At 37.3% G+C, this 13,406-nt stretch overlaps 1 protein-coding gene across 1 annotated transcript in view; it reads right to left on the minus strand.

Annotated features, from left to right (window-relative positions):
• The window catches only part of ADCY8 (adenylate cyclase 8 (brain)), a 146,848-nt gene that overhangs the window by 57,780 nt on the left and 75,662 nt on the right, over positions 1–13,406 (minus strand). Inside the window, exons 6-7 of the mRNA XM_010002280.1 lie at positions 10,888–11,015; positions 330–488 (exon numbers count right to left, since the gene is read on the minus strand). Coding sequence (XP_010000582.1) covers positions 330–488; positions 10,888–11,015 — 287 coding nt within the window. The remainder of the gene's footprint in view (positions 1–329; positions 489–10,887; positions 11,016–13,406) is intronic.

A 13,406-nucleotide genomic window follows, 5' to 3' on the forward strand; every position in this document is an offset into this window, starting at 1 on the left:
GGAGCTTGGAAAAATTCAGGAATGGTCAACACCAAACTATGAAATTTGGGCTATCTCTAAGTATTGTATAAGCTGAGTAGAACCACTGACTTTCTTCAGGAAATCATAGCTGACAAAAAAAAAAAAAAAAAAAGGCATTTTTTTCTTTTCCAATGCCTTTGCCACCTTTTTTGACTATAGCCTCACAAATCATTGTCAACCACAAAACAGCAAAAATAAAAAAAGGTCATAGCTGATGCAATAATGTAAGACAGTTAATCTCTTGGCAAGGTTAACAGTGTGCTGTACTGGCAGTGTTTCCTGACCATGGGAAATACACGTTGCCTTACCCAGGAATTCCACCTGACTCGAGTTTATTTGCAATATCCACGTCCCATGACCAGACATCAAACTGCCACTTCCGCAGGCCCAGCACTCCGCACAGAACCGATCCAGAATGTATCCCTATTCTCATGTCAATGTCGTGCTTCGTTCTTGACCTAACATACCTGTTAAACAAGAACAAAAAAAACACAACACAACAAAAAAAAGACCAAAGTCATGAAAGTGAATGCCATGGATTTTTGTATCTTAGAGAAAAAGGTAGGATGAAAAATACAATGTCATTTGTTATAAAGAAACACCTACTCTGTAAAATGAAGAGGCACCTTTCTAGGTAGCAAAGTACAGGTAGTGATAAAATAACTCTAAAAGCAAGATTATCATTAAGTGCTTAATTGCATGCATGGTTCAGTGGCACATGTTGTTATTCCTATCAGACAGAAAGAGGAAGATAGAGAGAGAAAAAGATGACTGAGTGAAGTGTCTGTTCTCATTGAGTCCTTTAACTTGGAGTTACACAACAACGTTATGAAAGAGCCCTCAACAACATTACAACAACAAAAACTATTATCATTAAACCTGCATATACTTTTATGTTCTATTATAGTTTCTGAAATAATTTTCAATATTTCAAAAATCTTATTTTATTGACTGAAATTTTCCAGTTACTTTTTGTCCAAAGGTGAATTATTTTCAGTAGATTTGGCAAGAACACCATTTGCTTTGTTATGGTAACAGTGTGATTTTAACATTAACTGTCTTCCATTCTGAGTGATGGCAAAGACCATTTTACTTCTTCAAAAATAAACACGTGGGCATATTTGTTAAGAGCCTCAAAAGTGGGGTTTTGTCTCGGCATTTCTGGGAATATTGTTTATATATAAAAAGAATATTACTATGCTAAAATACTGTCTTCATCTTCTGATTCACAGCCACAGGCACCTTAGTAGTGTGTTAGGCCTGGGACAATCTCCAGCTCATCAATATGGGAAGCTCAGAACTAAAATAATTGAGCTGCATCAATTAGGATGACGAAGAGAGCACTTTTCCAGTTCTGCCTTTGTGACTATTATTTGCACCAGGAATACTATTAGTGGTAGTGTTCTTTAATACTGGAGTAGCCTGCTTAGGATATGGAAAACTGCTTTGCTGCTGTTGGTCTGCAAACTAGGCTGCTGTTTCTCTGCAAAGAGTCCCAGTTCCACTGTCACTGAAGTCAATAACAGCACAGCAAGACCACATAACAGAGCAGGCAAAGAAAAAACAGCTCTATTTCACAACTCTGCAGCTACCATTGCCTAAGATTCCTCAGTCATGACCTTGACAGACCCTCTCTAGGGAAGAAAGGGGTAAATTGCTCACTGTGTTCAATACTTGGCTTTTCATTGTTGCAAAGCGGCAACTATTCAGTTTGTGGGGAAAAAGAAAATAAAAAGAGTTTCAAAATGGAGAGAAATGTGAGGAACTGGAAATAAGCAATTCATACTTATTTCCCAGGTATTTCCCAGTGCAGTGCCTACTACAGAAGATAATTTCATCATATCAGGAAGCTAGCATATTTAAGATATTTAAAATAAAGGGTTTTTTAAAAAAAATAAATTAAAAAAGTTAATAATAAAATAATTTAAAAGAAACTTTGGGGAGGGATTTATTATTTTATATATTCTTTTATATCTTTTACTCTCTATTTATAGTTTTCTCCTAAAATCTTCTATTGGTTTGCAAATGAGTTTGTAATATCCAAAATGAACAAACAAACACCTGTGTCTGGAAGATGGGACATGGAAACAACTCCTCCACACTGAAGTAATGCCTTAAATGTTGTGAGAACAGCTAAGGAAAGTGAGAGCACTCAAATGTCTAATATGTTTTGAAGAATTATTATAAATACGCTAAAAAATATCTAAACTAATATTTGTAACTGTCAGAAGAATTAACACACAACTCTACACATGATCATTTCCCCAGTCTGCCTTTTTCCTTTATTTCTTATTTTAAGTCTGATTTCCTTATATTGAAATTAAAAGCTGATTGAATCCAAAGGAACAATCGAGTGAAAGCTTTTCATTGAAAAATGCACACAATAAGAAGACTTCAAAGTTAATAAAATGGTCTAACAGCATAAGTTTATGTAATCTCTCTCCTTACATACATATGCACACATGCTACTAGAGCAATTTAGATTTTAAGTACTAGAGTATTTAAGTACTAATAAATAGTAGTATTTAACATTGGACAAATACTAGCACTGGGCAATCACTAATGACATGGAATTTGGAGAGTCCAAATGCCATACGGAGTAATGCCAGGCACAAGTGTGGATTGGGAGAGGAGTGGCTGGACAGCAACTCTGCTGAAAGAGATCCAGGGGTGCTGGTAGACACAGCCTCAGCCTGAGTCAGCCACGTGCCCTGGCAGTCAGGAGGGCAAAACCCATCCTGGGGAGCATCAAACACAGTGTCACTAGCTGGTCAAAGAGGTGACTATCCTGTTATGTTCAGAGTTGGTGAGGCCTCACCTCATGTATTATGTGCAGTTCTGTGTACAATTTAAGAAGGATGTGAAGGTTCTTGAATGTGTGCAGAGATGGGCAACAAAGCTGGTAGAAGGGCTGGGAGGGATGTCTGCTAAGGACTTTGGGTTTGTCTAGTCTGGAGAAAAGGAGGCTGAAGGGTGACCTCATTGCTCTCTACAGCTTCTGAGGAGGTGGACAGTGAGGTGCTGTGCTCTTCTCCTGGTATCCAGCGATAAGATGCATGGGAATGGTTCTAAACTGTGTCAGGGGAGGTTTACACTGGACTTTAGGAAACAATTTTTTAGCAAGAGGGTAGTCAAATACTACAACAGATTTTCTAGAGAGGTTATTGATGCCCCAAGCCTGTCAGTGATTAAAAAGGCATTTGGACAATGCCATTAACATGCTTTAACTTTTGGTCAGCCCTTAAATGGTCAGGCAGTTGGACTAGATGATCTTTGTATGTCCCTTCCAACAGAAATACACTATTCTGTTCTATTCTGTTCTTTTCTGTTAAATATTGTAAATTATCATCTTGTATGTGTACCCTATATAAGAATTAACACACAAAGATCTCATCAGAAAGACCAGGAACTGTGAAAGTGAGCAATACATCCCTCTCTTTCCAGAGTGTTCACTAAGGATTGCTGGATTTTAACTTTTCCTTTGCCATAATAATGTGATGATGGCCTGAAAAGGCTACATCAGCCTCAATCCCCTGCATTGGACTTCTGCATTTGTTCAAAGTTTCACCTAACAGTGCTGTTCATGTCACTTCCTGCATGACACTGCAGATTCTGAGACCTAAAGTCTTACCTCTTGTTGTCTTTCACATTGTACCAGCAACTTACTCCTGTGTGCTGCTCAGGTGACACTTGATCTCAGCTCTTCATGGGCAGTCAGTGCAGATTTGGCTACTTGCCCACATCCTTTGAGTGAGGGCAGCTCTAGTTTTATGTCTGCTGTGGTGCCAGTGCACCTGCAGGGCCCCCATCTTCACATCCTCCTCTTGCTTGCCCTTCAAAGCAATGTGCTCTTATGTTGACAGATAGGAAACTAATTGCATGAGGGAACCTGATTGAATAGAGCCACAGGCAGTCTGAGATATATTTAAACAGACCCTGTCCAGAACATGAATAAAAGCAGAAGAGCAATCTGGTCCTGCTCCCATTACTTTATTATTTGCAGCACAAGACTGAGAGTAGAGTTGTTGAGAACCTGTTTGTGGAGACATTAGTTTTCACAAAACTTTTGCTGTAAGGTTTTAGACGGAATTAAGAATAAATCATTGTAGTTTAAAAGTGAGATGATTGATTAGTATGTAAAAAACCACAATTGTTCTTTTTTTTTTATTTTTTTTTTTTATTTAAATTTGGAGTGATATGGGGTGAAACAGATTTCTGAATTATGAGAGAAAGGAACTTCACCATGGTCAAATCAATCTCCCTAGTAGACAGACTACCACATACTTTAAGATGTCTTGTTTATATACTGCTATAGGAAAAAAGCAGTTAAAAACTTAGAAAGAACAAACACTGGATCATCAATAGGGGTAGTTCTCATTAATTCAGAACAACACTCATAAATAATAGCATGTACTAGATACTGAAACAATTACTAGAGTTCATTCATCATAAGATCAGGTATTTCACATCTTTTAGTTCTTCTGACTCTTACATTTATTTTACTATCCATGAAGCTTCTAAGAAAAACCGTATTTGCTTCAACTCTTTTACAGGGTCTCTGCATATACTTTGACAAAGCATGTACATGAAGCTGCATTATTGATGATCTATGAGGCAGCTCTCTTTATCTCACAAGCTCTCTGGTACCTTATCCAGGATGAGGCAACTGTGGCTGGTGCTATTTATACCATATCTCATTTCAGTCAAGTCAGTGATAAAAATTTAATTGATTATGACTGGACCTTTGGGTTTCTTTCTGGCCAGCAGTCTTTGACGGGTATTTGATTTTTATGCCATTAATCAAAGGCTTTCCTATTTGCATACAGAAGGTGAACCAAAAGTCAGACATCTGTTTTTTAGCTTTTTTTTTTTTTTTTTTTTTTTTTTTTTTTCTTTTTTTTTGTAGCTGCTAAAAACCTGACTGCACTGGAATTCATGTCTTGCAGATTCAGGCAGTGACATGCTGGCTACATCTGTGGTGACCTGTTTAACTGTGCAAGGTTCTGTCTATGCTTTGAAGTACTTAAAAAGCTCCAGAATGTTTCTTCTTGGCAACTAGCTCTCTCACCACCTGTCTCCAGGTTTAGGGGTTTGCATGTAGCAATTTGAATGCAACTGCCTGGTTTTGGAAGCAGAAATAGTTTAGAAAAATGGAGTTGGCCAGTCTGTGCCACTTTTTCTTGGTGAATATTCCCTGAAGCTGTTTAATTTATCCATCAAGATGTAGCCACTATCTCCCCATTGAGATTTAACAAGGAAGTATTCCTATGTATTCTGGTTGAAGTAAATAAAGGTCATATCTGACCCAGCTTTGAGCAGAAAGTGGGATTGGTGATGGTCCCGATGTTCCCTCTTAACTGAACCTACAATCCTAAGGTTCAACTGCATAGACAACCTTTTGGTTGGACTCAAAAGATTAATGGAATTTTCCTAAATGAACTCAAGTGCTTTTCAGGTGAACTGAGGTAAGTACTCTTTTTTTTTGTGTGATTCTAGGAACTGTGTCATGCTTACAAAGGAAAGATCAATTATTTCTAAAAATCTAGGTAACAGGGTGCACTAAACTACTGAACAGTTGGAAGAATACAGCTCAGGTACCATGACTCACAGGATACAACACTTTGGAGACAGACTTTACACAGCACTGAATTTACAACTTAGAGTAAGTATTGTCCAAATAAGCCAGTTTAAAATGGCTCTAGGGTGAATGAACTTCAGAATTAGAGCTGGATCCCAATGTCAGCAGAACCTGTTATTTACAGAAGTTTCATATAATCAGATTTATCAATATAACTGACTTTCTCTGAGTTCAGATGTCTATTAGAGCTACATGGACAGAGAGTTAAACCACTCCTGATTTCCTGTTCCTTATGTCTGTCTGCTCTGAGAGGCAGAAAACTAATACAGCTCCAAGGACTGCAAACCATATCATCAGAAGTCTGCTTTTTTCATTTGAAAACTATGTTCTAAAAAGCTATATAAATATATACACTCCTATGCCATCTTGCCAATGTAGCTTTGGTTTTATTTGGTGGTGCGTTCAATGAAGAGGTCTCAGAGGTAGACAAACTTATTGATCTCTACCATGTTCAATTAATATAATCATCCCACAAGAAAACCAGGGAAAGATAAACTGTCCTGGCACTCTTTTCATTCTCAGCCAGTGGCTGAAATGGATCACAATGCGATCTAGTCTCAGGAGGAAACTTGCTCACTCTGTAACCTGCCTGAAAAGTACTTGCTGAACTTGTGAATGTTTTGCAGTGCCCCTTTCCATCACCATACAGAAATGTAGGTAAGTAACAAATTTTAGATATGTGAAGCATTATTCTGTCTTATGTCTGTATGTGAATCAGGGTTCACCACAACACAGGCTGATCCTTGTACATTATATAAGAAATAATCAGTGGAAGGAATTCAGAACCGGATGGATTATACTATTACATCATTAAATAATTATTTATTAATCATGGACTATGAAAGGAATTCCTGGCTGTTTCACTGCCTAAATAACTTCTTTAACAAGCATTGATCACTTTGTGGGTTTTCTTAATACCATACAGATGGAGTTAAAAGCAGTTTTTCTTGAAAAAGGCAGGAAAACTGACAGGTCAGACCCTGAGATAATCTAAGAGAGTTGTGATGGTTCAGATTGTGTTTGTTTGTTTGTTTTCTTTTTCCTCTGCGTTATTTTCTTTTTTTCCCATCCTCTCATGAACTGATGTTAATATTAGTAGTTAATTACAGAGTTTTAATGAAGACAAGCTGTTAACTAATTTCTGCAGTTTAGCTTGCATCGTATGCTGGAACTATTTTTTTGTCATAATAATTATTCCTTCAGCTGGTATTTTAGTGGGAAATAATCCAAGAGATTAAACCATTCAGAACTTGATTTACCGAATATACTGGCTTACAGATTTGTTTAAATTTCCACCATTACTTGGATTATTATTGAATTTCCATCATTATACCATATGAGTGAGACCTTAAGGAGCTGGGCCTCACACAGTCTCCCTCCCCCAACTCTCCCCAGTCACAAGGATTTTTTAGAATAAGGACATTTGAGAAGGTGGTGGCAAAAGCAGCAGCCTGCAACCCCTGGAGGCAGCTCCTGTCACTTAATCTGCCACTATGTCCCAAGCTGAAGAGCAGAAGTGACAGTTACATTGTTCACCTTGATACCTTGTGCCACATGGGCTGGTAAATTTTACCCACTGATGCATGTTTGCAGTCCAGTAACTTGTGCCTGTATTTACTCTAGGAAGAAAATCAGGTTTGATTTGAAAATGCTGAGGGACAGAAAAGCCATCACTTCTCTTTGCAATACCATCAACCATTTTTAAATCTACTGGTTTCTGCCCATAATATTTTTAATGTGCTGCTACCAAATAACTTCTCAATCCTTTCTGCTTCATAAGTTATTTTTGCGATGCTTCCCTGAACCCTTATGAAAATGTTGAACAAGCTTTTTAAAATGAGGCTAGCATGTCAAGAATCACTATTCTCAACTCATCCTTGACATTGACTATGCTCTATAATTTCCACTTAGGAAGTATTTTCTCCTTTTATTTATGACTATTTCCCTCACCTCTCTTCACAGTCCTTCCTCTACTTCCACTTTTTTTCATGCATCCTCTCCCTTCCCCGTTACACATTTTCCCTCTGAACTTCCCTCACTATGCTCCTGTAGCTATTTCTCTCCTTATGGTGCAGCCCAAAGAATGGAAACCCCAGTGAAGCAGCATCCTAACCTTTGTCTGGAGAATAATGTTATATTTAGAAATTATCGCAGTCCAGAATTACTTTCTGTTCTGTATCATTCTCTTATCTATTTTACACCCATTTTAATATATTTAAAGTAACAATTATCTCACCAAATCTAACCTCATTTTATTGGTAGGTCTTAAGCTCACATTCCGTATTTGACTGTTAGGAAATAGATGTCCCCATCTTGAATATTTCACATAGTCCATCCATAATCCCATCCATCTGGCACTCCAGCACAGCTTTGGAATTTCACTAGCACACCATGGAAAAGTCAATAGCTGCTTCTTATTACAAATCTTTCCCTCCCTTTAGACATAAAGATAAGATGTCTATTCTTTTTTGTAGGTAAGAACACTTGCAGATTTAGTTTCCCTGAGTGTTATCTCTGACATCTATTTAGCTTGAGCGATAACTATCATCTGATGACTAAACATTCCACTAGTACCTCATTTCTATCAACTGTCAGCTAAGACAAGCATCAATACAACAAAATTAAATACAGGAAGAGTTATGTTTCATGTAAAAAGATACGAGAACCAGCAAATTAAATGAACCCTTGTGAACAGCTTGTTCTTTTTATTTTCATTTGCATTTTCAACTGCAGCTGAAGAGTATTTATGGAAGGCTGGGTTTTGCAAGACAGCCAAAGTTAAGATTCTTGTTCATGCACAAATGTGATGGGGTCAAACTTCCTTGCCTTAAAGGAAATATCAAATTTCATAGAACCTTCCCGTGGCTGAAAGTTGTAATTCAGCTGCAGTCAATGCTTAAGGGAGCAAAGTACAAGAAGACAGAGTGGAAGTACAATGATAGCTTTTCTTTTATAAGACTTGTAAAAAGGCACAGTGATGTGAAAAATCTTTACAGGGAAAATAATTATCTTGGATTGCTTTGTTGTGTTCTAACCAGTTCTTTACATCCGCAAAGAGAGAAGAGAAGCAGCAAGATTGAAGTTGAGATCCTTGATATAAAAGTTTAAGATCAAATTGTGGAGTCTGAATTAACAATAATTCAGCACTTTAGCTGCATGGATATGAGCTGTATTAAACTATCAGAAGTCCCTTGGGAGTCAATCTGCCCATGTAGATTTATTTTACATGTTACATAATGAACAGATCTGAATTCTTGTTCATGTTCTGCTAACCAGGCAGTCAGGAAGACTAGAAGGAAAATTCAGTAACGGCCCCCTCAGCTGGTAGATTTTTGGGCACTGTCTCACCAAAAGTGTTGGTACTAATCCCTGCAGTGTTACAAATTACTCGTTGTCAATGGAGAGACCAAGAATCATAGAATCATAGAATATTTTGAGTTGGAAGGAACTTCAAAGATCATCAAGTTCCTGCATGGGCAGGGACAACTCCCCCTAGACCAGGTTTCTCTAAGCTCCATCCAACCTGGCCTTGAACACTTGCAGGGGGCAACATCCACAACTTCCCTGGGCAACCTGTGCCAGTGTCTCACCACCCTCACACCAACTAATTTCTAATTTTTTTGAAATTTCCTGTAAACTTGCTCTGATTTGCAAGAAAGCTGTGAGTTTGTGTGTATCATTTCAATGTAATTGTAAAGTATGAATGATGACTTCTCATATCTTGGATCATCTGTCTAATATTTTGACATAACATGTATTTTTTTTTGTGAAATCTTCAGTTGAAGATAAAAATTTTATAATTATTAAAATATAATTTCATGCTAATTAAATGGCCAGAAATTCAGATACTGAGATTGTTCAATAAATTGGAGACAATCTGAACTGTATTAGCCGGGGATGACCCAAATCCTAATGGACTTTTTTTTCTCAGGTGCCACTGAATATAACTAAATAATATTTTAAATGAAGCATAACAAGGCTACAGTATACTTTCTGCTGGATTACTGTTTTTGAGACCCAGTTCATGTGTAAAGGAAACTTAGAGAAAATTATTATCATAGAAGAAAAATTACAATGGGTTTGTTGCAGGTGGCATTACCAAGCAAATGCAAATTACTTGATGTGTGTCTCCAAGAATTTTTTAACAATGTTGTTAGCTTTTTTTCATCTCTGTGTTCTCTAATTCATGCTTCACTTTCACTTGTGAGGATTCCAGAAACAAAATATTGATTAGTTTGTACAACATTTAGTCTGTGATAATTGAATCCAATCTTCTTGGAGATCATTGTTGCATAATCACGATTCGGTTACTTTTTCCATTACTTAATTTTGTCAAATTCTTTCTCTATTAAGATTTCAGTAATGCAGGTACAGTAGGTATTAACTGTCTGAGATGTGTAATGAGACATGCATATTAAAGGAAGAAAGCAGCCTGGAAAAGAAGCAAAGATTGGACAGCAAAGCTCCATGGAAAGAGGAGAATGCTTGGGTCAGGCAACATTGTCTTAGGGACAACAGCAACAGACGACAGATTTGAAGAAGGGGAGCTCAGCAGCACTGATATAAAGATTAAAAAAGATGAAGAAAATCTCTCTTGGATCATTAGATGTTGGCCAATCTTACAGTAAATCCTTGAACAAGCTGTATATATAGACTGCTGAAACACTGTTATTAATCCTGATTGCATAAAAATACAATAATCTAGCAGCAACAGAACTATATTTACATGATAGAAACACATCCCCTAATTAAAACATTTCTAGACAATGTGGATTTAATCACCAACCTAATTTAACAATTAAAATTTGCCCATCTGGCAAATCTTAGTGCTTGTAAGTTTCTCTATGAACTAGTTTCCAACCTAAAGTATTGCCACAGCTGCCTATTTACTGTTTATATTGTTGTTGTTTTATTTTATTAAAGGGATTATTGGAAGCAATTCAGACTCTTCCTCAACCGCCTTTTAAAAATGACAACAGTACAAAGTGAAAACTGTTAAGATACGTGAGACCTACTGTGTTCCATGCTCTGAAACAGTAAAGTGCATTTAGTGCCTGTTCACACACATTACACAGATTGAAAAAGTCCTGCTCTTTTCATGGTGATGATCCTGATGTCTCTGAACCACCATAGGAATGACTTGTCTAGTAATAGCATTCTCAGATAGGAAATTCAGGACAGAGTCAGGGACAAAGAAAGAAGAAGAAAAAGGGGAAAAAAAGCATTACCTGATAGTTTTGATCATGCTGAGCCCCATTTCAACACAGCAGTGTGCATGGTCCTGGCGAGGTTCTGGGAGCCCCGACACACAGTAGTAGCAGTCCCCCAGGATCTTTATTCTGAGACAATGATGTTCCTATATAGAAATGTATTAACGAGAAGGCAAAGAATCACAGTTATGTTTTCATAATTTAAAGTTGAATGTGAAAGTAGTTTAAAAAGAGCTGAAAATAATTAAAAACTTGTTGCTGGATCTTTCTTGCTAGTGAATAGTGCAATCTTCATTTATTTCACTTTTGAAAGAAAGTGCCTTTACATTTTCAGTAAGAAAAGATATAGGGTTTTTTTGTGTTTTGTTAGTCAGAGATGCCCTTGCTGGTGGTAAGAAAGGTTTCATTAAATCAGGCTGGAAGCTAGGTCAAAGATCCAGAAACCCCAGCTAAGGTAATGAATAATCCGTTTTAGACTGTATGTCTCCAGGGCATTCTTTCTGCCCCCTTCTTACACTGGAAATAAACTAAAAACCTCTTTCCTCCCACTGATTATCCCTTCCCACCCAAAGTTTCCACTGGCACACTGATGCATTCCCCACATCTATAGGAAATACTCAAGTATCTGCAAGCCAAAAATACATTCATTTGTCATCCAGCTGGAGACATTCTTTACCCTAAGAACAAATACTGAAATTCATTATTTAAATATGTATTAATAGCATAATATAAACTGAAACAACGTATTATGGAGTGATTGAATCATTATTTTAGAAGATCCTTCTCTAGTGAACAGAAATACCTGAGTAGCCAAAAGTTTTGCAGTTCCCAGACAAGTATAACAAGTGAGCCTGCAAGTAGCTGTAAAATTGCCCAGTGTATTCTGCTGGCTTGGCACTCAGGAGAAAATCAGTGCACAGGAACAGAGACCACAGTAATCTGAGGACAGAGCTGCAAGTGTTTAGGGCCAGACAGTGTTAAAAGTTGAGTCAAGGAAGTGTTTTTTTGATAGGGAATCACTGAAATAATACATGCAGTATTATAATTTACTCAGTCAGTAAAGGCTGTGGTGACAGAACATTAGAATGAAGACCAGTCATTTATGAGGAGTAGGATAATGACTTGTAAAACTGGTTCATTAAATGACAACAACATTTGGCCTGTGATATTTATTTCCATTTTTCTCTTCTCTTTCTCACTGGTAACCTGGAGGCTGCACTAATCAAAGGAGTAGGGGGATACACACTGGGGAAGAGACAACTGTAAGTAGGATGCAGGAGCAAATGTGAATGGTGACTGTGCCTCAGGAACTGAATACTGGACAAATGAATGGGACTCCAGGTTATTATTCAAGATTTTGCTTAGGAAGAATGAAGTTTCGTAGCTAACCTCAGGTAAGTCTTTAAAAATTCTAGAGTGGCAAAGGGAACCTACACACTTGAGCCCAAAGCCTTTGTAGAAGTCACCTGAAGCTTTAAACATGCCAGTGAGGGTAAAACCTGCTCTGGGCACAGGGCCAAAGTAAGCTATTTTACCCTGAAATCTCCTTAAACCATCAACAGGAGCTGACTGTGTTTGAAGCTTTTACTAAGTCACCAGATAGTGCTGTTGCTGGCTCTGAGATTGCCATGCCTAGTGGCCCAATTTTCAGAAGGAAATCCAAGGCTAAAATCAGGCTTCTAAAATGTCAAGATGCATATGTAACTCTCCTCTTCCTTGTCCCCTTCTCTTCAGTCCTTCTGCAGACTCACACACACGAACACTGGGTGTTTTTCATATGGTTGCAACTGAAATAATAAATCCTGAAATCCACCAAAACATTCATTTTTCACATATTTCCTCCTCAAGTGAAAGAATGAGTAATTAAATTTTCCTGTACTTTCTGCCTTTTTTTTTTTTTTTTTCTACAGAGTAAAACTGGAAACATAAAAGTTAATCAACCAGTAGCAAGGCTTCTATGGGATAAATCAGTGCATGTTAAAATGTTAGTGGGCTTCCTTGAGCTTCCCTCTGTGTTCCATGTCTAGACAAAATGCAGAGATAAAGAAATTGCAAAAAACAGATTCTAAAATTCTTTGGCCTTCTAATAGTGCCATTAAATTGATTCATATTCCAATAGCCATTTTCTTTGACATCTACAAAGTAAAAGGAGCATTATGACCTCCTATTGGTTTGACTGAGGAGAAGTAAAGTAAAAAGCAGCACTTCAAGTTCATACAGACCCTCTATAAACACATTACAGCTGATAACCTCACAGTATCATATAGGGAAAAAAAAGGGGAAAACCACTCAATTTCCAGGAAAGAAAGAAACAAAAAGAAGTCTCAAGTACTATCATATTTTAAAACTATAATTAGATTTTTACATGTGACATTTATCATGCACCTGTAGTACCTGCCTATCTGACAATGAGGGAGTCCTCTATTAAATGAGCATCTAATTCAGTACAGCTAGGGAACATGATCTGCAACTGAAAAAACCTTAGCTGTTTGGTTCTTAATGACTCATTTTAAACTGGCTGAAGTGCTGATACCATT

This window comes from Chaetura pelagica, unplaced genomic scaffold (assembly GCF_000747805.2).
Source record: "Chaetura pelagica isolate M959 unplaced genomic scaffold, ChaPel_1.0 scaffold27, whole genome shotgun sequence".
Lineage (NCBI taxonomy): Eukaryota > Metazoa > Chordata > Aves > Apodiformes > Apodidae > Chaetura > Chaetura pelagica.